The sequence below is a fragment of the Thalassophryne amazonica genome, chromosome 4 (genome assembly GCF_902500255.1).
Source record: "Thalassophryne amazonica chromosome 4, fThaAma1.1, whole genome shotgun sequence".
Classification (NCBI taxonomy): Eukaryota; Metazoa; Chordata; class Actinopteri; order Batrachoidiformes; family Batrachoididae; genus Thalassophryne; species Thalassophryne amazonica.
Window position 1 is genome coordinate 137215720 of NC_047106.1, and position 27930 is coordinate 137243649.

Here is a 27930-nt window from a genome sequence, read left to right on the forward strand (position 1 = left end):
CAACATTACAAGAACCAAAAATGGGGGGAACAATACAAAAGGCCGAGGGTTAGGGATAAATTTCCCCAAATATTTACGGACAGGCCGCATTATCAGCCTCTCCAAACTGCAACTGAGGTTCAGTAAGTGCACACACGTCGTGACCTTGTTGATATGAGGTCATCCAGGTGCTAAGCACCGCCCTCTGGCGGTCAGAAGGAATTAAACAGAACGAGAGTTACATGTAACTGCGGTTCTATGAATTCCAGATGACTGCCAGAGTTGGTTATCTCTCAGAGTCTTGGCGATAGATTCCAAAAGGACTGAATGCCGGGTGACGTGCTCTCATATACTGTTGGCTGACGTCACCCAGGTCACGCCCACTAACGTGACTTTGTTGGTATAAGAGTACATCTGCGCATGTGCGCATGGAATAATCAAGGTGCTAAGCACTGCCCTCTGGTGGTCATCCAAAATTCATAGAACCGCAGTTACATATGTCTGTACTGTTTGATTGCATTGTCCCTGTCAAATAAACAAATAAATAATAAGTCCCTATTCTTATACTTGTCCCTATTCACCCCGTTCAAAAGCTAGAATTTTCTGAAACTGAAAAAACAACTTCTAGTCAGTAGCATTCAAAAGTTTACATTCCACTTATTTATATCTGACATGATTCCAGAGGTAATGCTGATAAGCAAATAGCCTTGTCCTCAATAGTTTCCTCTGCAATGAGAAAGTTTTGAAGATATATCAATTTTAGCTTGACGACATGGCATGGAACTTTGTACCACTGTTCCTGCAGGACTACTTCTGGAATCTAATTCTGCAAAAGAAAGTAAAAAGGACCATTCATTTTGGAAAATATCAAAGTTTGGCATAAAAAATAACTGTCTATTTAACATCTTAAATAACTTTCTCAACTTTTTAGTTTAACCACAGTGAGGACACTCACAGAGACACTCAGAGCAGACTCTGAAAGAAAAGAAAAGTTTAAAAATATATTTGTACACCTCTGCTCTTTGCTCTCCTCGCTATAGAACCCCCAGAGAAACAGATGCAGGGACTCGCTGCGAGCAGAAAAAACAAAACACAGATGTTATTCTAAAAATCTATTTTTTAATATTTTGAATGCAACGCACATGTGTCCTGGGGATGCGGCAAATTTTATATCTTGCATCCCAGCCTTGATTTGGCATCAGGATGGCATCAGCATGAAACCTGCCTTTTGGCAGCCCAACTGACGGAAAAGTGAAACATTTATCATTTCATTTCTGGTCTTTATGAGCATGATGATGGAGCTGGTGTGATCCAGAAGTCATTTGCAGCTCATTTGTGCTGTATGTCAATATGGTGGATTAAGTGGAGTGTAAATGACTCAGATGGTAGGAAATGTGGGTTGGGAGTAGAAGGAAGGTCTACTGATACTATTGTCAGCTGTTATGTAACTATGGCAACAATACCCTGGAGTTACATGCATTAAACTTGCCTCTTCTGGTGCCCTGCTCAGATGTCATGCCCTCTGTTGCCTGATATGGGTCCTCTTTAAACCTGTGAAAAAGCCACATGTTTAGAATAGAATAGAATGTCCTTTATTGTCATTAAATGAAATTTCCAAGATTGGAGAGAGCTTCTCCTTTTTCAGTGCAAACAGATAAAGTGAAAAAATATATAAATAGTTCTAAGTATAAAGTCTTACAGGACAGTGCAATGAAAATCTCTATGTGCAAATATAAGATAAGAATATAAGATGATTGTATTGCACAGGACGAATAAATATTGAGGTGGTGTTTAAAGCAGAGCACCAGCAGCAGTGACAGTGATACATACAGTAGTGTTTAGAATAATAGTAGTGCTATGTGACTAAAAAGATTCATCCAGGTTTTGAGTATATTTCTTATTGTTACATGGGAAACAAGGTACCAGTAGATTCAGTAGATTCTCACAAATCCAACAAGACCAAGCATTAATGATATGCACACTCTTAAGGCTATGAAATTGGGCTATTAGTAAAAAAAAAGTAGAAAAGGGGGTGTTCACAATAATAGTAGCATCTGCTGTTGATGCTACAAACTCAAAAACTATTATGTTCAAACTGCTTTTTTAGCAATCCTGTGAATCACTAAACTAGTATTTAGTTGTATAACCACAGTTTTTCATGATTTCTTCACATCTGTGAGGCATTAATTTTGTTGGTTTGGAACCAAGATTTCGCTTGTTTACTAGTGTGCTTGGGGTCATTGTCTTGTTGAAACACCCATTTCAAGGGCATGACCTCTTCAAGTATTCTGACATATCCAAATTGATCCATGATACCTGGTATGGATATATAGGCCCAACACCACAGTAGGAGAAACATGCCCATATCATGATGCTTGCACCAATTCAATTCAATCAATTTTTTTATATAGCGCCAAATCACAACAAACAGTTGCCCCAAGGCGCTTTATATTGTAAGGCAAGGCCATACAATAATTATGTAAAACCCCAACGGTCAAAACGACCCCCTGTGAGCAAGCACTTGGCTACAGTGGGAAGGAAAAACTCCCTTTTAACAGGAAGAAACCTCCAGCAGAACCAGGCTCAGGGCCATACAATAATTATGTAAAACCCCAACGGTCAAAACGACCCCCTGTGAGCAAGCACTTGGCTACAGTGGGAAGGAAAAACTCCCTTTTAACAGGAAGAAACCTCCAGCAGAACCAGGCTCAGGGAGGGGCAGTCTTCTGCTGGGACTGGTTGGGGCTGAGGGAGAGAACCAGGAAAAAGACATGCTGTGGAGGGGAGCAGAGATCGATCACTAATGATTAAATGCAGAGTGGTGCATACAGAGCACCACCATGCTTCACTGCCTTCACTGTGAACTGTGGCTTGAATTCAGAGTTTGGGGGTCATCTCACAAACTGTCTGCGGCCCTTGGACCCAAAAAGAACAATTTTACTCTCATCAGTCCACGAAATATTCCTCCATTTCTGTTTAGGCCAGTTGATGTGTTCTTTGGCAAATTGTAACCTCTTCTGCACGTCTTTTATTTAACAGAGGGACTTTGTGGGGGATTCTTGCAAATAAATTACCTTCACACAGGTGTCTTCTAACTGTCACAGCACATACAGGTAACTCCAGACTGTCTTTGATCATCTTGGAGCTGATCAATGGGTGAGCTTCTGCCATTCTGGTTATTCTTCTATCCATTTTGATGGTTGCTTTCCATTTTCTTCCACGCGTCTGTTTTTTTTTTTTTTTTTGGTCCATTTTAAAACATTGGAGATCATTGTAGATGAATAGCCTATAATTTTTTGCACCTGCGTATAAGTTTTCCCCTCTCCAATCAACTTTTTAATCAAACTACACTGTTCTTCTGAACAATGTCTTGAACATCCCATTTTCCTCAGGCTTTCAAAGAGAAAAGCATGTTCAACAGGTGCTGGCTTCATCCTTAAATAGGGGACACCTGATTCACACCTGTTTGGTCCACAAAACTGAAAAAGTCACTGACTGAATGCCATACTACTATTATTGTAAAACAGCTAACTGATCATCTGCAGAGGAATGGTCTATTTGAAGAGTTTCAGTCAGGTTTTAGAATTCATCATAGTACAGAAACAGCATTAGTGAAGGTTACAAATGATCTTCTTATGGCCTCGGACAGTGGACTCATCTCTGTGCTTGTTCTGTTAGACCTCAGTGCTGCTTTTGATACTGTTGACCATAAAATTTTATTACAGAGATTAGAGCATGCCATAGGTATTAAAGGCACTGCGCTGCGGTGGTTTGAATCATATTTGTCTAATAGATTACAATTTGTTCATGTAAATGGGGAATCTTCTTCACAGACTAAAGTTAATTATGGAGTTCCACAAGGTTCTGTGCTAGGACCAATTTTATTCACTTTATACATGCTTCCCTTAGGCAGTATTATTAGACGGTATTGCTTAAATTTTCATTGTTACGCAGATGATACCCAGCTTTGTCTATCCATGAAGGCAGAGGACACACACCAATTAGCTAAACTGCAGGATTGTCTTACAGACATAAAGACATGGATGACCTCTAATTTCCTGCTTTCAAACTCAGATAAAACTGAAGTTATTGTACTTGGCCCCACAAATCTTAGAAACATGGTGTCTAACCAGATCCTTACTCTGGATGGCATTACCCTGACCTCTAGTAATACTGTGAGAAATCTTGGAGTCATTTTTGATCAGGATATGTCATTCAAAGCGCATATTAAACAAATATGTAGGACTGCTTTTTTGCATTTACGCAATATCTCTAAAATCAGAAAGGTCTTGTCTCAGAGTGATGCTGAAAAACTAATTCATGCATTTATTTCCTCTAGGCTGGACTATTGTAATTCATTATTATCAGGTTGTCCTAAAAGTTCCCTAAAAAGCCTTCAGTTAATTCAAAATGCTGCAGCTAGAGTACTGACGGGGACTAGAAGGAGAGAGCATATCTCACCCATATTGGCCTCTCTTCATTGGCTTCCTGTTAATTCTAGAATAGAATTTAAAATTCTTCTTCTTACTTATAAGGTTTTGAATAATCAGGTCCCATCTTATCTTAGGGACCTCGTAGTACCATATCACCCCAATAGAGCGTTTCGCTCTCAGACTGCAGGCTTACTTGTAGTTCCTAGGGTTTTTAAGAGTAGAATGGGAGGCAGAGCCTTCAGCTTTCAGGCTCCTCTCCTGTGGAACCAGCTCCCAATTCAGATCAGGGAGACAGACACCCTCTCTACTTTTAAGATTAGGCTTAAAACTTTCCTTTTTGCTAAAGCTTATAGTTAGGGCTGGATCAGGTGACCCTGAACCATCCCTTAGTTATGCTGCTATAGACGTAGACTGCTGGGGGGTTCCCATGATGCACTGTTTCTTTCTCTTTTTGCTCTGTATGCACCACTCTGCATTTAATCATTAGTGATCGATCTCTGCTCCCCTCCACAGCATGTCTTTCCTGGTTCTCTCCCTCAGCCCCAACCAGTCCCAGCAGAAGACTGCCCCTCCCTGAGCCTGGTTCTGCTGGAGGTTTCTTCCTGTTAAAAGGGAGTTTTTCCTTCCCACTGTAGTCAAGTGCTTGCTCACAGGGGGTCGTTTTGACCGTTGGAGTTTTACATAATTATTGTATGGCCTTGCCTTACAATATAAAGCGCCTTGGGGCAACTGTTTGTTGTGATTTGGCGCTATAATAAAAAAAATGATTGATTGATTGATTGTGAACACCCCCTTTTCTACTTTTTTTTTTTTACTAATAGCCCAATTTCACAGCCTTAAGAGTGTGCATATCATGAATGCTTGGTCTTGTTGGATTTGTGAGAATCTACTGGTACCTTGTTTCCCATGTAACAATAAGAAATATACTCAAAACCTGGATTAATCTTTTTAGTCACATAGCACTACTAGTATTCTGAACACTACTGTATATTGCATATTGTATCTTATATTGATGGGTGGGATTGTTGCATGTGAGAGTTCAGGGTAGAGATGGCTCTAAGAAAGAAACTGTTTTTAGGCTGTTTGTCCTTGCTTTAATGCACCTGTAGTGCCTGCCAGAGTGCAACAGGTCAAATAACTTGGATCTGGGATGTGAACAGTCCTTGGATGTCCCTCAGGGAGGGAAGAGGGCAGCCAACAATCCTCTGCTCTGCTTTGACTGACCTCCAAAGCCTCACTCTGTCTGCCTCAGCGCAGCTTCCGTACCATGTGGAAACACAATACATCAGCTGGCTCTCGACGGATGAGTGGTAGAAGGCCAGTAGCGTCTTCAGCTCAAAGCACGGTCAGCTGTTTGCTGTTAATATTCTCAGCCACAGTCAAAAAGTGTTCCGCCCACTGGTTTCCCTAATCAACATTAAGTGCTCACAAGTTCTGTGAGCATTTCTCTATTTTTCTTGCCATAGTTGAATCATTTTTAATGGATTAGCTCCTGATCTGGAATGCATCATTTCACTACATACTGTTGGGATTTCAGACCATGTGACTGAGGACGACGGGAAGACCGACATTTCAAAACAGCCTGGTTCGCAGTTTTATGATTGAGCCCATAAACGTCCCCCCACCTTCACCATCAGCAAAGGGGGGCATCTGTCTCTGGGCCAAGCCTTGTTTCCTGATTGGGTAATCACAAGCAGAATTCCCATAAGCCTCTGGGATTGGGCCATGACACTGTCGCAGTGATAAGCAGCCTTCTCTCTGCTAGTTTTCCTGGACTTCCAACTGGGTACACTATCACTTACCCAGAGGAAGCTGAGTGCAGACAAGGTACATGATGATGCAATTCTGGGTTTTTATCCTGCTGGCCCAAGGCACAAAGGGGGATTAAGTCATGGCAATTTCCATCTGTCAGTCCGTCCGTCCGTCCCAAAAAGGGTATACATTATCTGAAATCATCTCCTCTCACACTGTTAAGAGGAATTTCGTGAAACTTGGTACAAGTCTCTGTTACAGGTTAGTAATACATATATTTTACCAGAGTTATGGCCCTTGATTAACAAAGTTGGACTCTGTCAGTTTCATGTTTGAGTGCCAGTATTCTGAAATCAACTCCTCTCACATTTTTAGTAGGAATTTCATATAACTTGGTGCAAATCCTTGTTATAGGTTGATAATACGCATACTGTGATATTGTACAAGCCTGACACATTTTGGAAGAGTTATGGCCCTTGATTAACAAACCTAGACACTGCCAGTTTCATGAGTTGGTGTCTGCATTCTGAAATCAACTATCGCATACCTTGAAATGTCATCAGAATGTAGCAAGCACTTGTACCACAGCAGCATTTGCACTCCACTGTTGTTAGTTTTGCTGTGGGTACAACTAAGGCTGAGGATCATTTAAACAAGAGGGGAAGTTTCACTTTAAAGCCCATATATTTTATTTTTTATGTAATCAATCTGAAATAGAAGACAGTCTGAGCTGTTCTGTGTTTCAGAACAATGAGAACATTTTGTCACTGCACCAAAGGCTGCTTTTTAATGAGCACAAGCAGTGCAACACAGCAGTCTATCTACTTTTATCGCACCCAATTCACCTTCTTCGTGAGCATGCGGTGGGTCTTTTGAAAGCATGTCATTTATATTTTCATCTGAGTAAACAGAAATATGTCCTGTGCACACTCAATTCTGGCTTCCATGTTCACTGAACCTCAGCCCCTTATGCTCAGAAGCAACTGTGCTCGAACTGTCAGTCATGTGCTGTTTTCTGTTAGTGACAGGATGTTTTATGTTTTGATTATTATTTATTATTAATTTTGTATTGACCTATGTGGTGTAAATTCAATAAATGATCCTCTAACCCACTGTGTGTTCACACAGGTGGTACAAATATAAATGTTCAGCTCAGATCATGGTTCCGTTACACCGTTTACTAAAAGTAACATGAAGACCACATAATATGGCACTCTTTCCTGTGTTCTAGGGAAATTGCCCAGGTTATGTTGCTTAACAACTTAAATCCAAGCATTCCCCCTTTATATTTCTGCTGGAAATCAAAGGAGAGAGAGAGAGAGAGAGGAGAGAGAGAGAGAGAGAGAGAGAGAGAGAGAGAGAGAGAGGGGTGGGGGGGGGGCATCCAACCCATGAACTGACATGTAATCAGTTCATGGGTTAGATGTCATTCCACATCCAGCAGTGGGACACAGCATGTCATCAGAAGTGCGGACCAAAGTGCTCTCTCTCGCTCAGTGTTTCATTCTGAGGTCTCCAGTTACTGATGAAAGGTGGGGGGCAGACATGCTACCAAAGTTAATGCTAGCTTTGCCACCAGTAATAAATTTTTTTTTTTTTGGAGGGGGGGGGGTGCTACCTTTACAATGTTTAACATAACGCCTGCTTAACTGCACCACTTTAAGCTTCGGTCCCACCGAATAATAAACCATGAATAATGAGCCACGCATGGGTGTGTCAGCGATTATTTGAAGAATGATCCACGTTGTACGTATCCACTACTAAGGTGCCTCTATGTGTGTCTCTGTACCTCACATGTGCCACGTATCAGCCTCTAGTAAACCACAACTGACCTGTCATTTGAGCCCCCTCCAGTCTCGAATGGCTCGTGTCACTGCACATGATCCACGTCAAGCCAGATATGATCCATGTAATGCGACGTTGGTACACGTTTAAGGCATGGGTTTGGTCCAAACCTCCACCCCTCCCACACTTGGTCCTTTTAAAGTGTGGGTTTTCAATTCACAGCATCCATTCCAAGATGTTGTCACATTTTTTAAATGCAGTCCAAAAAAAGACGCTCCTGTACAGTCTGGCCGGTGTGCGCATCTGTGCGTCAGGCTGCTGTTCACCTGTGTTCCAGAGTCATTAAATGCAGCAATTCTGCATGTTCACCCAGCTCTCTGTGACCAAAAAAACGATACCAAAATGATGTGGCCGTTTTATTTATATACACCTGCAACTGTGTGGATCAATCACCCCCCACCCCCAACCCCCCCAAAAAAAAACACAACACAAAACACATCCATAACCAGAGCAGCTGGAATTGAACCACGGGTTCCTGGAGAGTCGCCTCTGTGCTTCTTCTCGCTGGCTTTATTACTTCCGTGGCTTACAGTCATTTTGACACTGATCCAAATTTTAACTTTGTGTTCATGTCTGCAAAATCACTCTTTTGCGCACTGGCATAAATGCTTATCTTGAGTGCGAGTCATTGCGTCAGAGCATATAGAGCGCGCCTCATCTGATCCATTATAACGAGATGTTAAATATATCAAATATATTTTTACATCTGCTTATAAAGAAGGAAAGGAAGGAACATGCAACTGTTCTACCAAGCTATTACAATATAAACATTCCAAATAATTACCTTTTAAGTTGTTCCAAATATGTTCTCCACCTCAGCGCACAAGACAGAGACAGGAAAAAGCTCCAAATGTCCTCTGTGATTCCATAAGTGATTAGAGGTGTTTTCAACATCCAAACTGACAGAAAATGATTAATCAGCTACAAAATAATTATTTTATATACAGCATCTGGCGCACAAAGCAGGTGAGATTGTCACGACAAAGTGTGTGAGAGGGTGGAGCCTGTCCAAAATAGCCTGTCCTGTCCTCATAGCCGTCAGGTGCTCGGATAACGGACTTTTAACAACCTTGTCCTCACCACAAACATGCCTCTAAAATCCTTGTTTGTTCTCGTCGTACCTCGTACACAAACTGCTCCACACTGTTGTTGCAAAATTTTGAACTTCTTGAAATTAAGCCACGCTCAGAGATGAGCCTCGTTCGCAGAATATTCTGCCTCTCAGAGCCACTATTCTCCCACGACTGTTGAATACCTGGACTCGTACCAAAAAAACATGCTACGTGGCTCATTGTTCATCGCTCATTATTCGGTGGGACCAGGGCTTTATGAGTTCTATCTCATTGATATACGCAATCTATCATCATGGGCCAGTAGGACCCACGGCATGCCACTACATTTTTTGAAATGTTTAAACATTGTTTAAAAAAAAAAAAGGTTTTGAATATTTCAAAAGAGCAGGTGAGCCTGTGGTTTAGGAGCTGGACTACAAATATGTAGATCAGGGTTCAATTCCAGGTCTGTGCTTCATGCTGCTTATGTATGTCCTTGGACAAAGACTTGTCATCATCATCTTCAAATTTTCAATTGTTTCAATTCTCACCTTAAGTAATATGGCTCCAATTTCAAGATTTTCTCCACAATTAAAATGGAAAAATCATTTGAAAGGAAAAATAAAATAATTTTTTAACAGATTCTCTCACCCTCTGCATCCCTCTAAGCCCCTCCTCCCGTTGCTTACATATTTTCAGTCTTCTGTGCATCCCACTCCCTCCTCCACTGGCCCATGGCGTTACGATGCCGTGCTAGCCTCTCCTCATCAATCTGTTCACGCTCTTTCTTCCATCTCAGGTATTCGGCTCTCTCCCTGCCCGTCATGGACATAGTCATGTCTATGGATCCTTTTGGACCAGGCCTTCGACTCTACAGAGATGGGTCACAAACAGGCATTGGAATAAGGGGAAATTAATCAGGAAAACAGTAAAAGCCCTCCTGGCAAACAATGGATTGTCAGCAATCATTTACAAACTATTTCAAAGAATGACAATACTCACTGTCCACTCTTTCTCCAGTTCAGCTCCTGTCTTCACGTTGTCGAAGTCCAACCCTCCCCAGTTTCGTATGTGCCTCCTGCTGCCTTCCTTACGATTGGTGTCTGGTGCAGGGCCTGAACGGCGCGGGTCATCCAGGAAGTTACGGATTGGTTTATCTGCATCCGGCTAGCCAGAAGAAAGTAATTCACTCAAATATCAAAATGCCCCCTCCTATTCCACGGGCTTACTGATGTTCATTTGTATAAACCACCTTTACCTTCACTTATATCTTTTCCCCTTCAACGTAAATCAGAGAATACATATTTAAGCTAATACGAATGAATGAACAGGCTGTGTTCAGCAAGAGAGAAGAGCTGCTAAACTGGACTGAGGATATCGCCAGGTGGTGGAAAGAACACTGGGGATCTCCCAACCCTACTGTCATGCCCTCCATCAAGGGATGCAGGGATGGAAGACTCGGGCGGATCTGGTGCCATCACCCTAGAGGTAGTCAAAAAACTACTCTGAAGCAAATCGCCGGGGACGACAAGGCAGGCTTTGGATGTTGTTGGGCTGTCATGGCTGACAAGATTATACAACATTGCATGGAAGTCGGGGACAGTACATATGGATTGGCAAACTGGGGTGGTGGTCCCCATTTTTTTTTTTTTTTTAAAAGGGGGCCGGAGAGTGTGTTTTAGTTATAGACAAATCACACTTCTCAGCCTCCTTAGGAAAGTCTATGCCAGAGGCTTTGACTGTTAGTTGAACCTCAGATTCAGGAGGAGCAATGCAGTTTCCGTCCTGGCCATGGAATGTGGATAAAGTGCTGGTCCATCAGCATTTTACCCTTGCAAGGATATCAGAGGGGTCTTGGGAGTGTTTTGTGGACTTGGAAAAGGTGTATGACCAGATCCCTCGGGTATCTTGTAGGGGATGTTGCGGGAGTATGGGGTACCGGATTCGGTGTAACATGCAATTCGGTCTCTATATGACCAAAGTAGAAGCTGTGTCCACATTTGCAGTGTTACATCAGATCTGTTTCCGGTGGGACCTGGACTCCGCCAGGGCTGCCCCTTGTCGCCAATCTCGTTTGTGATGTTCAAGGACAGGATTTCAAGGCCCAGTCAGGAACTGGAGGGTGTCCAGTTTGGTGACCTCAGAGTTGCAGCTATGCTTTTTTCAGATGATGTGATTCTGTTGGCTTCATCAGCTGGTGATCTCCCATGTGCACTGAGCAGGAATGAAGCCAAGTGTGAAGTGACTGGGATGAGAAACAGCATCTCCAAATCTGAGAGCATGGTCTTGTCAGAAAATGGAGGATTGTCCCCTCTGGGTTAGGGGAGAGTTACTGCCCCAAGTTGGAAGAGTTTAAGTATCTCAGGGTGTTGTTCACGGATGGGGGTAAATTGGAGTGGGAGATTGACAGATGAACTGAGGCGGCGTCTGAAATTTTACAGACGTACCAAACCATTGTGGTAAAGAAGGAGCTGAGCTGGAAGGGGAGGCTCTCAATTTACCAGTCAATTTATGCTCCTATCCTCACCTATGGTAATGACTGAAAGAATAAGACTGCAGATACAAGCAACAGAAATGAGATTCCTCCGTCAAGTATCTGGGCTTACACTCCTGGACAGGGTGAGAAGCTCAATTATTTGGGAGGGAGTCTGAGTAGAGCCACTACTTCTTCGCATCAAAAGGAGCCAATTGAGGTGGTTCAGGCATCTGGTGAGCATGCACCCTGGCTGTCTCCTTAAAGGTCTTCCAGGTATGTCCAACTGGGAGGAAGCCCCGGGGAAGAAACAGGACATGTTGATGAAATTATATTTTCCAGCTGGCTTGGGAACGCCTTGGGATCTCCCGCTGTCAGGGCCTCAGCACTCTCCGAGACTGAGCGATCCTCTGTGATTCAGGATGCAATTAGAGACGTTTTCAGTGGCCAAATTGCAGAAAAAATGATTAATCCGCCACAAAATAATTATTTTATATACACAGCTTCCAGCGCAGAGCACGTGGCAGCCGGTAGAACAAAGGACGGCATCCAGCTGTGAACACAGCGGGTGGAACTGTCACAATGACGTTCGTGCTATTGCGCGAGTCACAGGTATGCTCATGTCAGTGCGCCTTAAGAGTGCTGCTCACCACAATCCCACATTGATATTCAATAGGAACTGTAGCATTACAGTTCAGACAGATGACTCTCTGGGACATCTCCAGTGCCAGCGTTTTTGTGGCTGCTCCTGCCAGCTGTAAACCACCAAGACTTATTGAGATTGCACAACTGTGGAAACACCTGAAAGCAGGTAAAGCTGAAGGGACCTATAGTGTTGAGGCTGAACATATTCAGGCAAGTGAAGATGTTGTCCTTGTTGCATACAATATATGTTTGTCTTTGGGAAATAGGTATTATTCCAGCAGACTCGTTGTCCCTTTCTGCAAAGGAAAGGGTGATCATATGGATTGCAACTAAAGGGTTATTACATTGCTCTCTCTGCCAAGAAAGGTACTTGCAAATGCCATTCTCAATTGCGTTCAAAGGTAGTTGCTTGCTGTTCGGGGTCTAGACATTTCTGGTTTCATGTCAAACATTTGGACCTCTGCTCGGAAACATCAAACAAGTGTGAATACTGTCAGGGCATCTCTGCAGCCTATGCTGATTTTCTGAAATTGCATGTTTGGTTTGTCTGCTTTGCGAGACGTAATGAGGCATCTCTGCAGGATCCTCACCAATTTTCCATCATAACAAGCCTGTGCACAGGTACAGTGAGAGTTTTATTCGGGGTAGTTTTATTCGGGAGTCGGGGTAGAGTAGCTGACTTTTCCCAATTAAGTGGTAAATAGACTGTACAACCCCTGGCAAAAATTATGGAATCACCGGCCTCGGAGGATGTTCATTCAGTTGTTTAATTTTGTAGAAAAAAAAAGCAGATCACAGACATGACACAAAACTAAAGTCATTTCAAATGGCAGCTTTCTGGCTTTAAGAAACACTAAGAAATCAGGAAAAAAAAATTGTGGCAGTCAGTAACGGTTACTTTTTTAGACCAAGCAGAGGGAAAAAAAATATGGAATCACTCAGTTCTGAGGAAAAAATTATGGAATCATCAAAAGCAAAAGAACGCTCCAACACATCACTAGTATTTTGTTGCACCACCTCTGGCTTTTATAACAGCTTGCAGTCTCTGAGGCATGGACTTAATGAGTGACAAACAGTACTCTTCATCAATCTGGCTCCAACTTTCTCTGATTGCTGTTGCCAGATCAGCTTTGCAGGTTGGAGCCTTGTCATGGACCATTTTCTTCAACTTCCACCAAAGATTTTCAATTGCATTAAGATCCGGACTATTTGCAGGCCATGACATTGACCCTATGTGTCTTTTTGCAAGGAATGTTTTCACAGTTTTTGCTCTATGGCAAGATGCATTATCATCTTGAAAAATTATTTCATCATCCCCAAACATCCTTTCGATTGATGGGATAAGAAAAGTGTCCAAAATATCAACGTAAACTTGTGCATTTATTGATGATGTAATGACAGCCATCTCCCCAGTGCCTTTACCTGACATGCAGCCCCATATCATCATTGACTGTGGAAATTTACATGTTCTCCTTCAGGCAGTCATCTTTATAAATCTCATTGGAACGGCATCAAACAAAAGTTCCAGCATCATCACCTTGCCCAATGCAGATTCGACATTCATCACTGAATATGACTTTCATCCAGTCATCCAGTCCACGATTGCTTTTCCTTAGCCCATTGTAACCTTGTATTTTCTGTTTAGGTGTTAATGATGGCTTTCGTTTAGCTTTTCTTTATGTAAATCCCATTTCCTTTAGGCGGTTTCTTACAGTTCGGTCACAGACGTTGACTCCAGTTTCCTCCCATTCGTTCCTCATTTGTTTTGTTGTGCATTTTTGATTTTTGAGACATATTGCTTTAATTTTTCTGTCTAGATGCTTTTATGTCTTCCTTCGTCTACCAGTATGTTTGCCTTTAACAACCTTCCCATGTTTGTATTTGGTCCAGAGTTTAGACACAGCTGACTGTGAACAACCAACATCTTTTGCAACATTGCGTGATGATTTACCCTCTTAAGAGTTTAATAATCCTCTCCTTTGTTTCAATTGACATCTCTCGTGTTGGTGCCATGATTCATGTCAGTCCACTTGGTGCAACAGCTCTCCAAGGTGTGATCACTCCTTTTTAGATGCAGACTAACGAGCAGATCTGATTTGATGCAGGTGTTAGTTTTGGGGATGAAAATTTACAGGGTGATTCCATAATTTATTCCTCAGAATTGAGTGAGTCCATATTTTTTTCCCTCTGCTTGGTCTAAAAAAGTAACCGTTACTGACTGCCACAATTATTTTTCCTGATTTCTTATAGTGTTTCTTAAAGCCAGAAAGTTGCCATTTGAAATTACTTTAGTTTTGTGTCATGTCTGTGATCTGCTTTTTTTTCTACAAAATTAAACAACTGAATGAACATCCTCCGAGGCTGGTGATTCCATAATTATTGCCAGGGGTTGTATTTATATGGTAAAAATTGATTGCATTTATATAGCACTTTTCCATCTATATCAGGAGCTCAAAGCGCTCACCAGGAGCAACTTGGGGATTAAGGACCTTGCCCAAGGGCCCTTTGTGATTTTCCAGCCAGATGGGGGTTTGAACCGAGAATCCTCGGTGGTCTCAAGCCATAGTTTGTCCATTTGACATCAACTCCCACAATTAACGCTGGCTTTGATGAGGGAAATGCCTGGTATCTACTTCAGCACTGAGCATGGAAAAACTAGATGTAGGAGAAGGCTGTGGAGTCCAGTGATATGGCTGCCTTTGTCAATGAGGTCATCAACTTCAACTTGCAGATGATGCTATGATGCTCTTAAAAACCCTAGGAACTACAAGTAAGCCTGCAGTCTGAGAGCGAAGCGCTCTATTGGGGTGATATGGTACTATCAATCAATCAATCAATCAATTTTTTTATATAGCGCCAAATCACAACAAACAGTTGCCCCAAGGCGCTTTATATTGTAAGGCAAGGCCATACAATAATTATGTAAAACCCCAACGGTCAAAACGACCCCCTGTGAGCAAGCACTTGGCTACAGTGGGAAGGAAAAACTCCCTTTTAACAGGAAGAAACCTCCAGCAGAACCAGGCTCAGGGAGGGGCAGTCTTCTGCTGGGACTGGTTGGGGCTGAGGGAGAGAACCAGGAAAAAGACATGCTGTGGAGGGGAGCAGAGATCGATCACTAATGATTAAATGCAGAGTGGTGCATACAGAGCAAAAAGAGAAAGAAACAGTGCATCATGGGAACCCCCCCAGCAGTCTATGTCTATAGCAGCATAACTAAGGGATGGTTCAGGGTCACCTGATCCAGCCCTAACTATAAGCTTTAGCAAAAAGGAAAGTTTTAAGCCTAATCTTAAAAGTAGAGAGGGTGTCTGTCTCCCTGATCTGAATTGGGAGCTGGTTCCACAGGAGAGGAGCCTGAAAGCTGAAGGCTCTGCCTCCCATTCTACTCTTACAAACCCTAGGAACTACAAGTAAGCCTGCAGTCTGACAGCGATATTTACTATGAGGTCCCTAAGATAAGATGGGACCTGATTATACAAAACCTTATAAGTAAGAAGAAGAATTTTAAATTCTATTCTAGAATTAACAGGAAGCCAATGAAGAGAGGCCAATATGGGTGAAATATGCTCTCTCCTTCTAGTCCCTGTCAGTACTCTAGCTGCAGCATTTTGAATTAACTGAAGGCTTTTCAGGGAACTTTTAGGAAAACCTGATAATAATGAATTACAATAGTCCAGCCTAGAGGAAATAAATGCATGAATTAGTTTTTCAGCATCACTCTGAGACAAGACCTTTCTGATTTTAGAGATATTGCGTAAATACAAAAAAAGCAGTCCTACATATTTGTTTAATATGCGCTTTGAATGACATATCCTGATCAAAAATGACTCCAAGATTTCTCACAGTATTACTAGAGGTCAGGGTAATGCCATCCAGAGTAAGGATCTGGTTGTGGGGCCAAGTACAATAACTTCAGTTTTATCTGAGTTTAAAAGCAGGAAATTAGAGGTCATCCATGTCTTTATGTCTGTAAGACAATCCTGCAGTTTAGCTAATTGGTGTGTGTCCTCTGGCTTCATGGATAGATAAAGCTGGGTATCATCTGTGTAACAATGAAAATTTAAGCAATACCGTCTAATAATACTGCCTAAGAGAAGCATGTATAAAGTGAATAAAATTGGTCCTAGCACAGAACCTTGTGGAACTCCATAATTAACTTTAGTCTGTGAAGAAGACTCCCCATTTACATGAACAAATTGTAATCTATTAGATAAATATGATTCAAACCACCGCAGCGCAGTGCCTTTAATACCTATGGCATGCTCTAATCTCTGTAATAAAATTTTATGGTCAACAGTATCAAAAGCAGCACTGAGATCTAACAGGACAAGCACAGAGATGAGTCCACTGTCTGAGACCATAAGAAGATCATTTGTAACCTTCACTAATGCTGTTTCTGCACTATGATGAATTCTGAAACCTGACTGAAACTCTTCAAATAGACCATTCCTCTGCAGATGATCAGTTAGCTGTTTTACAACTACCCTTTCAAGAATTTCTGAGAGAAAAGGATGGTTGGAGATTGGCCTATAATTAGCTAAGATAGCTGGGTCAAGTGATGGCTTTTTAAGTAATGGTTTAATTACTGCCACCTTAAAACCTGTGGTACATAGCCAACTAATAAAGATAGATTGATCATATTTAAGATTGAAGCATTAATTAATGGTAGGGCTTCCTTGAGCAGCCTGGGAGGAATGGGGTCTAATAGACATGTTGGTGGTTTGGAGTAAGTAACTAATGAAAATAACTCAGACAGAACAATCGGAGAAAAAGAGTCTAACCAAATACCAACATTACTGAAAGCAGCCAAAGATAACGATATGTCTTTGGGAAGGTTATGAGTAATTTTTTCTCTAATAGTTAAAATTTTATTAGCAAAGAAAGTCGAAGTCATTACTAGTTAAAATTAAAGGAATACTCGGCTCAATAGAGCTCTGACTCTTTGTCAGCCTGGCTACAGTGCTGAAAAGAAACCTGGGGTTGTTCTTAATTTCTTCTATTAGTGATGAGTAGTAAGATGTCCTAGCTTTACGGAGGGCTTTTTTTTTTATAGAGCAACAGACTTTTTCTAGGCTAAGTGAAGATCTTCTAAATTAGTGAGACGCCATTTCCTCTCCAATTTATGGGTTATCTGCTTTAAGCTGCGAGTTTGTGAGTTATACCACAGAGTCAGGCACGTCTGATTTAAGGCTCTCTTTTTCAGAGGAGCTACAGCATCCAAAGTTGTGCTCAATGAAGATGTAAAACTATTGACGAGATAATCTATCTCACTCACAGAGTTTAGGTAGCTACTCTGCACTGTGTTGGTATATGGCATTGGAGAACATAACAAAGAAGGAATCATATCCTTAAACCTCGTTACAGTGCTTTCCGAAAGACTTCTACTGTAATGAAACTTATTCCCCACTGCTGGGTAGTCCATTAAAGTAAATGTAAATGTTATTAAGAAATGATCAGACAGAAGGGGGTTTTCAGGGAATACTGTTAAGTCTTCAATTTCCATACCATAACTCCATACCATAAGATCTAAAGTATGGTTAAAGTGGTGGGTGGCCTCATTTACATTTTGAGCGAAGCCAATTGAGTCTAATAATAGATTAAATGCAGTGCTGAGGCTGTCACTCAGCATCTATGTGGATGTTAAAATCGCCCACTATAATTATCTTATCTGAGCTAAGCACTAAGTCAGACAAAAGGTCTGAAAATTCACAGAGAAACTCACAGTAACGACCAGGAGGACGATAGATAACAAATAAAACTGGCTTTTGGGACTTCCAATTTGGATGGACAAGACTAAGAGTCAAGCTTTCAAATGAATTAAAGCACTGTCTGGGTTTTTGATTAATTAATAAGCTGGAGTGGAAGATTGCTGCTAATCCTCCCCCTCGGCCTGTGCTACGAGCATTCTGACAGTTAGTGTGACTCGGGGGTGTTGACTCATTTAAACTAACATATTCATCCTGCTGTAACCAGGTTTCTGTGAGGCAGAACAAATCAATATGTTGATCAATTATTATATCATTTACTAACAGGGACTTAGAAGCGAGAGACCTAATGTTTAATAAACTACATTTAACTGTTTTAGTCTGTGGTGCAGTTGAAGGTGCTATATTATTTTTTCTTTTTGAATTTTTATGCTTAAATAGATTTTTACTGGTTGTTGGTGGTCTGGGAGCAGGCACCGTCTCTACGGGGATGGGGTATTGGGGGGATGGCAGGGGGAGAGAAGCTGCAGAGACATGTGTAAGACTACAACTCTGCTTCCTGGTCCCAACCCTGGATAGTCACGGTTTGGAGGGTTTAATAAAATTGGCCAGATTTCTAGAAATGAGAGCTGCTCCATCCAAAGTGGGATGGATGCTGTCTCTCCTAACAAGACGAGGTTTTACCCAGAAGCTTTGCCAATTATCTATGAAGCCCACCTCATTTTTTGGACACCATTCAGACAGCCAGCAATTCAGGGAGAACATGCAGCTAAACATGTCACTCCTGGTCCGATTGGGGAGGGGCCCAGAGAAAACTACTGAGTCCGACATTGTTTTTGCAAAGTTACACACCGATTCAATGTTAATTTTAGTGACATCCAATTGGCAACCGGATGTCACACGGATTAAGGACCATTAAAACTGGATTAAAAACGGCCCATGGCTGCGGAGGGTGCACCGCGCCCCGAGCGGCCAAAGACAGGCTGGAACGAGCAGATCACTTCCAAATTTAAGGCTCTGTTGATGCAGGACGTCGTGTGACTAGCAGAGAAGTTTCAGAAGAGGTCGGGATCAGCACTTTATCGGCACATTCCACTGTTAAAGGAGATTTTGTAATGAAAGACGTGCGGACGGATTCGCGCGTCGGGACGCAGCCGCTCACAGCCGCTGGACAAACAACACCTCCGTGTTGGAATTCTCACAGGACAAGTTGGAACATGCCCAGCTGTTAAACAATTTCTCGGATACTCACTCGACTGAAAAGCCACCGAAAGCTGCCTGAATCTTATGAATGGTTTCCAACACGGAGGTGTTTTTTTGTTGAGCGTTTTTTTTTTGTTGAGAATCCTCCGCACGTCTTTCATTACAAAGTCTCCTGTAACAGTGGAATGTGCCACAAAAGTACTATGTCCAGCTCTTTTGCCATTTCTGTGGTAGTCACACGATGTCCCGGATCAACACAGCGTTCAGTTTAGAAATGATCTGGTCGTTCCAGCCTGTCGATGGCCGCTCGGTGCGCCGCGCGCCCTCCGCCGCTGTGGGCCATCTTTAAAAAGGTTTTAACACAACTTAATCCGTGTGACGCCGACAGAATCTTCCCCGAAATCCATCTGAATCTTTCGAATGGTTTCCAACTGGCTGTCTCTAACAGTTTCTGAAAAAAAAATTCATGGAGCAAAGCGGCAGTCTCTCAGCCATTTCACTGACAATAAAAATCCGACGAGGGGGGAGGACCAGTGCTCACTCAAAACCTGCCCACAGGCGAATGACGCAACCGACAGGCGTGAAAAAACTCACGCATGCGCATGAAGGTTCAAGCTTGTCTGATGCAATCACACGTGATTCAAATCCATATAGTTTTTGAAATAAAAAGGTTGGATAGTTTTCTCACAGACCTTGTATGTCACACTACCACCAGCATTTCAGACCAACACACAATTCACCATTTATTGTATATTGTTTTAAAGAACAAGGCATGACTTTTTTCATACCCGTTGTCCTCTCTCATATTCTGCTATTTTCTCCATTTCTTCATTCATTTTTTCAATGTTCTGTCGCCTCTTTTCCTCCCATTCCTGCTGAAACAACAAAAACACAAGACAGCATCATTAGTGACAGACTGATCACAATATAACATTTCAAATATCCAAAGCTGACAACACTGTTCACCATCCTATTAGACAGTGATGAGGGCCCCTTCACACGTAACACGATTGAAGCCAACTAGCGCACGAAGTAGGAATTGCATGCCATTTGTGAAAATCGGAGCTGCCTCTAACGCCTCGTACACCTGTCGCTACAACCAGTCGCACACACCTGCAGCCGAAAGACAGAGTGCCCTGTGAGAGCCCATTGGCCTCCTCTCTCAGCAGGTGTCAGCCAAATTCCAGGTGTCACACACAAACATCTAACACCGCTCGCTAGACACTTAGAAAAGGTGGGGTTATTCGCGCTCTCTGCATGATAGTAGACAGCAGGTGATCACATTCGATCTGTCTGTGAAAAGTGCTCAAGTGCCACATAAGTGTGGCGTAACCTAGCAACACACATCGGTGTAAATGTGCCACCCCCCCCACCACACACACACACACACACACACACACACACACACACACACACACACACCATGAATCCAACACTGTCAGCTGTGGCTGACAATGAACACGCAATGCATGTGTGGACGGGTGCTCATGCCCTCATGAGGACCAGCCAGTGTCTGAGCACACGGCACGGTGTGAAGCCGGCCTGGCTGGCTGATGTTGCTTCCACCACGTAAATTGTAGTTTACATGACAGACAGAAAAAGTGGAAATTAAATAAAACAAGTAAGGGTCAAAGCATGAACTCATTCTTGTGCAATCGCTTTGCTCATATGCTTTGCTGTGGACATACAGCGCATGTCAGCGGACCGAAGACTGTCAGCTGGACATGACCGTGCACACAAGGTGCTACATTACAAACAGATATCAGACAGATGCAGGACAAAAAATAATAATACATACATTAAATTAAAACCATAAACAAAAGCAACAGAGACTGATCCTTTTTGTTCTGTGAACTGACGAGGTCCACTGACATAGATGGGCATGTCCCCCTGTGACCTGCAGCTGTTCTGATATCTGTGCTTGCAAATCACAGCTGGGGAACACCAGCACTGGCTTGTAGGATATGACATCACATGACTGTACCATGAAGCGCTGACATCACCATGCTGTCCTCAAGTGGAAATAATGCAAGAAATCACCCCACGGGACGCCCCTGTGAGGCGCGTGTCACTGTGGGTTTCTCCACATTGTAATAATTAAAAAACGTAACACATTTGGAGCAGATCACTGCGCGCTGGACACGCCATGCCGGCTGATGTGTTCACGACGTGAGAGCCCGGCTCCTCATGAGACAAGTGCATCAGGTAATTAATGTAAAATATAACAGGGAGAACAGTAATCCATGTCATTTCATTACTTCCTGGTGTATGTCTAGGTGGAGGCTAAATCTGCTCTTTATAACAGGAATTAAGTATTATAAATTGTGGTGTTTATTTTTTCCTCCACTGCTGTGTGCATGACTTTGCACGTGCTCACACTGTGTTCATGCGGACAAACGCGAGTGTGCACGAAACCGTCGCCGCAGTATCGTGCATGTCTGTCCGAGCATGCATTCCTCCCAACAGCAGGTGGAATGTTTAACGGTTCCCCATTTCGTTTTGGTTTGCAGAGTTTGTTCCGGTTTCTGTGTCTTTCGTGTTATGTGTGAAGGTGCCCTGAAGGTGGTCTCATCGCTCTGCTGCTGACACTGACAGTTACAGCACTGCACAAAGCTTTCAAGCATATTTAATATGCTAAAATAAGTTAAAATAATTAATAACTGCTATCTATCTTTATTCAAATGTGTGACCACTTTTCACCTTTGTATGTGTACAACCATGTAGTGCACATACAAAGTCCATTCTTTAACAAAAATGGTGAGGGAAGGGGGGAATATTATGAGGGATGGCTGAAAAGTTCTGCCTCTAATGGAATTATTTCAATGAAAAGAAAAAAATAAATGAAAGTAAAACTGGTACAAGAACAATCTTTTACTTATTGACTCCACCAAACTGTTTTCGCCTGCAATTTCAGGCATGCGCAGAATTGCCTTTGACGTAACACAGTAGTTCTTAAAAAATGGGGATGTACATGGATGTATGTATGAAACAACGTGCTGTTATTGAATTCCTCGTGGTAGAGGGTTGTGCATCCGTGGACATTCATTGATGAATGAGAGCTGTCTGTGGTGACGCCTGTGTGGATGTCAGTACAGTCAACAACAATTGTCTATCTTCTCAAGTTGTAGTTCAAAAATAGGACAAGCTTTGCACCGTAGCCAAACATACTTCAACTCGAATGAGCTAAAATTAAAACTCATTTTAGATTTGAGACTGAAATCTGACCTGTAGATCAGAGTGATATATGATTTCCACTTGCTTTGTAGAGACCCTGGAGTGGATTATTGTATCTAGAGCAAAAAAGGACAATGTGTAAATCTTTGCATGTTTGCATTTTTGTATATTTTGGTATGTTTAAATGTTTTTTATTATTATTATTATTTAATTATTTTTGCTTGCTCTTGTTATAAGTATTGCTTCTTAAGTGCAGAATAAAGACAGACTGAATGTGTCTTATGTAAAAGTAACACACACAGACACAACACTCAAAGTACCCACTACATGTTCAGTGACAAACCCTTACAGTCTGTAGACCAGAAAAAGGATCCGGGAGTTTCAATTCATCATAATCTGAGCTTCAGGAGCCACATTTCTGAACAAGTTAATGAAGCAAATCGGATCATGGGAGCTTTACACCATACTGTTATTGTCTTAAATCAAGAGAACTTTACTACTCTAATCAAGACCATGGTTAGACCTCACCTGGAGCTAGCTGCCTCTGTTTGGAGCCCACAATTTAAAAAAAATTACTGTAATCGAAAACGTACAGTGTCGTGCCACAAAATTAATACCTGGACTCAAGACACTTACTTACAAAGAACAACTTAGATCTCTTGGACTGTCAACATTTTGTTTTAGATGCCTCAGAGAAGATATGATTGAGATTTTGATAATGCTCCATCCACCAGTTTAATCAATCTGAAAGAATCCACCATGACTAGAGGTCATCAACATCAGCTTCTTAAAGAACACTGTTGTCTCAACACCTGCATGTATTCTTTCATGAATAGAGTCATTAACATGTGGAATAGTCTACCTGAGGATGTTGTATCAGCTGGGAGCATAAATATGTTCAAAAGGAGACTGTACAAAATACTGGATTAACTACCCAATGAAATTCGACCGGGAGTCGGACGGAGGACACCCATCAATGCATTCTACGTCTACATAGGACGATCTGTGGAAGATCTGGGAAAAGAGGTGGGGAAACGGTCTTCTCCCAGACTCATCCTAAGGTAAGGTAATGGCAACAATTTTCTGTTGTATTCTGTTTTCTATGGTCATTTTACATACGTCAGGTACACGTTTGTTTATAGTAGGATCACAGAATTTGGGACAGAATTGTAGGACTCTGGAAAAGTAGCCTGTGAAGCCTTAAACACTAAAACCTGAATTTGCACAATGTGACTTCTATCTTATCTGATGAAGAGTTTAATATAAAATATTTTAATTTTCAAATCTGCTCTCTGAAAGTTAAAACCTGAATGAAAAACTCAATGAACTTTTTAATTAACTGAACTCTGCTGCTCCTTAATACAGCATGTGATGCATAGAAATGCGAATTTACTGATGTTGAGTTATGGTCTGGTGCCCCCGTGCGACATACGTGAGTGGGCCCTTAAGACCCACTTTTAATCACAGAATGGAGGTACAGTAATTGGTTTATGCTTTGAACTGGGTGGCCTTGAACTGCGAACCTTCTGTTCTGGAAATGAGCACACTTAACACTGGAACTACCAGAGTGGTGCCAAATGGCACTTATTCCTTTAAATCCCAAGGTGGTGCCAAATGGCGGCTGTGAACAGCCCAGCTTGTCACCAGTGTTATGTAAATGAGGTCGTTACACTCTACTCAGCAGGGGTTAGGCAGAAGGACAGGAAGGAATGTCAAAGTGCTTTACAGTGAAAAAGACCCACTCCTCAAAAGGACCAGATAGTCTGAGCCATGTTGAGAATAAATGTTTTAATATTTTTTGGTAATTGTTTTGTCAAGATTTATTTTTTGACATTAAAAAAAGTTAATACATAGTTTCAGTTACATTTGTAAGAAGTAACTCTAAAGACAGAACCCAAGTATATAAAAAACAGATGTGCATTCAGTGCTGCAATGTCAATCAGGTTGTAAAATACAGCGACTGGCCAATGCCGTGTTCCTGAACGTACAGTGTACTTTCGCATGACCCACAACCCTTATTTGGAATAAGAGGTTGAAGATGAGTGAGTGATGAGTGAAATAATAAACAGGAAAACTTGACTAATTAACATGGATGAGGAATTCCAGATAATATAAACAGTACACAAGAATACAATATACAGGAGATGACACTAGAAATATAAACCCAGATATCATAAATTAAGCACCAGAAGCATGAACCACGACAGGAGCAGTGGTCATTTGAAGTCATGGTGTTTACGTTTACTTTTTTAAATTACTTTGACAACATACTACATAAATTTTGTTGGGAATAAGCAACCTACAGCCAAGCTCTGTTTGGTCAGAAGCAGAACAGAATTTTATTATTCGTCCAGACAGTTGAATTTCATTTTTAGCAAACTAGAAAATTATATTTCCAGAGGTATATTATCTCCTGTCTGATCTGGATACTGCTTCCTTGTCGGTGAACTTCATGCTGCTTTTTGAGTCCCACGTTTCAAGGGTGGCATTTTGGATGATAGCAGTTTGTGTTTATTCGCATAAGTTATGCTGATTACATTGACGCATCACCCCAGCCCTAAACATTAGTAAGAGGCTGCATTGCAGAATTCCCACCTTATGTTTGGGTTTTTTGTTTTGTCCATATAAGTACATCGCTGAGATTTCATCTGAACACTTTGACACAGGCTTGCAGTTTAGCCCAATTCAATCCCAGACACCAAGCAGTCATTGTTTTCAAGATTCAGCTGAAGCTGACTTCAGAGTTTTAGATCACATCAATTTTAGGGCATTTGGCTACGAACTGCACACAAAGGCAGAAAGGAAAATGTTTCATGACTGTATAGGCAGAAGCCCTCAGCCATTACTGTCTATATTCAGTTTCAACTGTTCATGTAATCGAATTAGTGCAGCCATTTGTTCTTGTCATGTCATTTCTGTGTGAATTCATAACAAGATCCACTAGTATTCATCTGTACTCACCTTAGACTTCCTGTCAGCTTGTGCTGCTCCTCCTGCTCCTCCTCTCCCCCTCTTTCCTCCTAAGCGCCCCTGTCCACCTAAGTTGCCAGGTTCTCCATCTCTGACCACTCTGGGTTCTCGTTCTCTCCTGTCCTGTTGGCCTCCTCCTCCTCCTCTTTGACCTCTTCGTCCAACTCGTCCACGTCCCGCCCGCCTGTTGGGGCTATGTCCTCTGTTCTGGCCTCTATGACTGTCACTCTCTGATGTCTTCTGATCACAAGCCATTCTGTGTGTCCAGTCATTCACAGCCCTTTTCTCCTACACAAAAGATGAACAGATAAAATAAAATGTTCATCACAGGGAGAAACAAGCAAAGTAAATAAACTGTAGTTAGTATTTTAATGACTACATTCTGCATGGTGTATCACGTTGATAAATCTTCCACGTATCCATGTACAATCATCACAAATAATAACAGTGAATCCCCTATAGTATTATAAACCTGGCAATCCACCACGTCAAAGAAAACCCCCACCATACCAGAGCTATCGCCATGGCAACAACAAAAAAACACCGCCAACAAAATAACAAAAAGTAATGCCAAGTATCCATTAACTCAGAAATCAATAATCAGTTTGACACATCCGCAGTGCTCTGATTATGCCTTTCACTCAATCATTCATCTTAATCAAATCTTTCAGTAGAAGGTGTCAGATGTCAGAAGGTGACGCCTATACTGACCGGCCAATTTATCAGTAGATCAGCAGTTTGGCACCAACAACCATGCCACGTTCAAAGTAACTTAAACCCTCTTTCTTCCCCATTCTGATCCTCAGTTCGCACTTCAGCAAGCCATCTTCACCACATCTAGATGCCTAAATGTACTGAGTTGCTGCCATGTGATTGGCTAGTTAGCTATTTGTTTTAAAAAGCAATTGAACAGGTGGTCCTAATAAGGTGAGTGTATGTGACAAATCAGGTGTCAGAATCTGACATCTATGTGACAAATTTGAACTCCTATAGATAAAGTGGGACACTACCCCCACCCCCTTGCTGGAATATACCGGATTTTGCATGACTGACATCTTTTCCACTGAAACAATTAGAGCCCCTTTCTCAGTTTCACAGATGTGCCTCCCAAAAGGGCACGCTGTATAATCAATGACACACAAGTGTGTGAAGATCACAGTGGCCAGTGCTGGGAAGGAGTTTGCCATTTAATGAGGTAACAAGAGCAATCAGAGAATTCTGACATCCGCCAAGGCTTAACAAGGACTCATAATAAAAGCTATGTGATTCACATTGTGACCCGGACTTTACTTGGATCCGGATTCCACAACACAATGTGGATTCCACACACTGATCCAGAATGGCCCAACTGATGAAGAAGTTGCAATCTGATATTTAATTCACAAGCTGAAACAAAGTAGTATCTTTCTGATCTTGGTTTTACATCGTGATGTTATATCTTTCTGCTGCAGAACCTTCATATAATCTGAATCACTCCCAACAAATCCTGAGTCAAAATCCAGATCCAGATCACCTCCAAAATTCAGTGGAGTCTTCCATGGCCTAAATCTATCTATGTTGCGAATTTGGTGAGAATCCATGAAGTAGTTTTGATGCAATCCTTCAAAGCCTATATAAAGTGCAATCTTGATCCAGAATCTGTATACGCTCCAAAATTTACTGGATTCTTCCCTGGTCTAATATCGATCTGTGGTGAAAATGTCATCATAATCTGTGCAGTAGTTTTGATGTACTGCTGCTAACAGACAGACAAATAAATAAATGCAGATAATATTATGTCCTTGGCAGATGTAATGATCTGGGCTCCTACCAGGTGACGTGCAAAAACACTAACATGCACAAAGCATGGTGCTCTGGGCTTGTTTTTGAAGGTGCCACACTGAAGTATTGACAAGCACCAACAGCTGCCCAGGGGATCCAATTTCAATCTGAAGATAGTATTTGCCATGCTGGTAATTACAATGATATAATTTAGTTTCCAAAAATGATAAATCAAAATAAAAATAAAAATATGGAGAGAAGGTATTTGCACTATTGTCGTAGCCATCTTGTAAACTGCGTTTCTATACCACTTTTTCCAAATGACAACTCACATTCACCCATTCACATGCACACAAATGTCAGTGTGCTGCACTGCAGAGACCTCAATTGCATACTGTGAGCAACTTGCCTTCATTATTTTCCTGTCTGAAGAAGAATCAAACTTGGTGAATAGACACCATAATGGAAAATAAGGCTGAAAATCCCTGAGAACACGCGATGCCATGTCTTACCCCTGCTGATTTAGAAAGGTCAACTGTGACAGTGAAGTTCTCTTTCTCAGACTTCTTTCTTTCAATCTCCTGTTCATGACTGCAAGGCTTTCGAGGCATTGTCACAGCAATGCCCTCCTCTTCAGCCTTCTTCTTGTCCTCCTCTATTTCCTGTTGGTACACAACGGCAGAAGAAATAGAACAAACAACAAAAGACCTGTTTAATAAAGCTACTAGATAATCAGTACTGTCCCGTATAAACTACAAATAATATAAGCACCACCCAGTGTCATAAATGCGTGTTTGCTCTTTCTAGATTTTCTCTATTTTTGTACATTTGTCACACTAAATTGTCTCCGGTGTTCATATAAAATCCAACATATTGTAAAGACAACATGAGCAGTGGCGGGCACAACTAACCAAAAAGTTAGCTTCGATAACCGC

The 27930-nt window shown here is 41.8% G+C and overlaps 1 protein-coding gene and 1 long non-coding RNA gene across 4 annotated transcripts in view; one reads left to right on the forward strand and one right to left on the reverse strand.

The window, feature by feature from the left end:
• The window catches only part of ccdc9 (coiled-coil domain containing 9), a 140322-nt gene that overhangs the window by 65972 nt on the left and 46420 nt on the right, over nucleotides 1-27930 (reverse strand). For 2 of the 3 annotated variants that reach the window (XM_034168660.1, XM_034168657.1), the window contains exons 4-9: nucleotides 27508-27657; nucleotides 25226-25522; nucleotides 19879-19965; nucleotides 10064-10228; nucleotides 9751-9932; nucleotides 1469-1530 (exon numbers count right to left, since the gene is read on the reverse strand). In XM_034168660.1, coding sequence (XP_034024551.1) covers nucleotides 1469-1530; nucleotides 9751-9932; nucleotides 10064-10228; nucleotides 19879-19965; nucleotides 25226-25522; nucleotides 27508-27657 — 943 coding nt within the window. The remainder of the gene's footprint in view (nucleotides 1-1468; nucleotides 1531-9750; nucleotides 9933-10063; nucleotides 10229-19878; nucleotides 19966-25225; nucleotides 25523-27507; nucleotides 27658-27930) is intronic. The other variant, XM_034168658.1, reaches the window with a different exon arrangement.
• On the forward strand, nucleotides 1596-24397 carry LOC117508821. The gene is made up of 3 exons (XR_004560204.1): nucleotides 1596-1703; nucleotides 12801-12805; nucleotides 24384-24397. It is a non-coding gene; the product is annotated as an uncharacterized LOC117508821 (long non-coding RNA).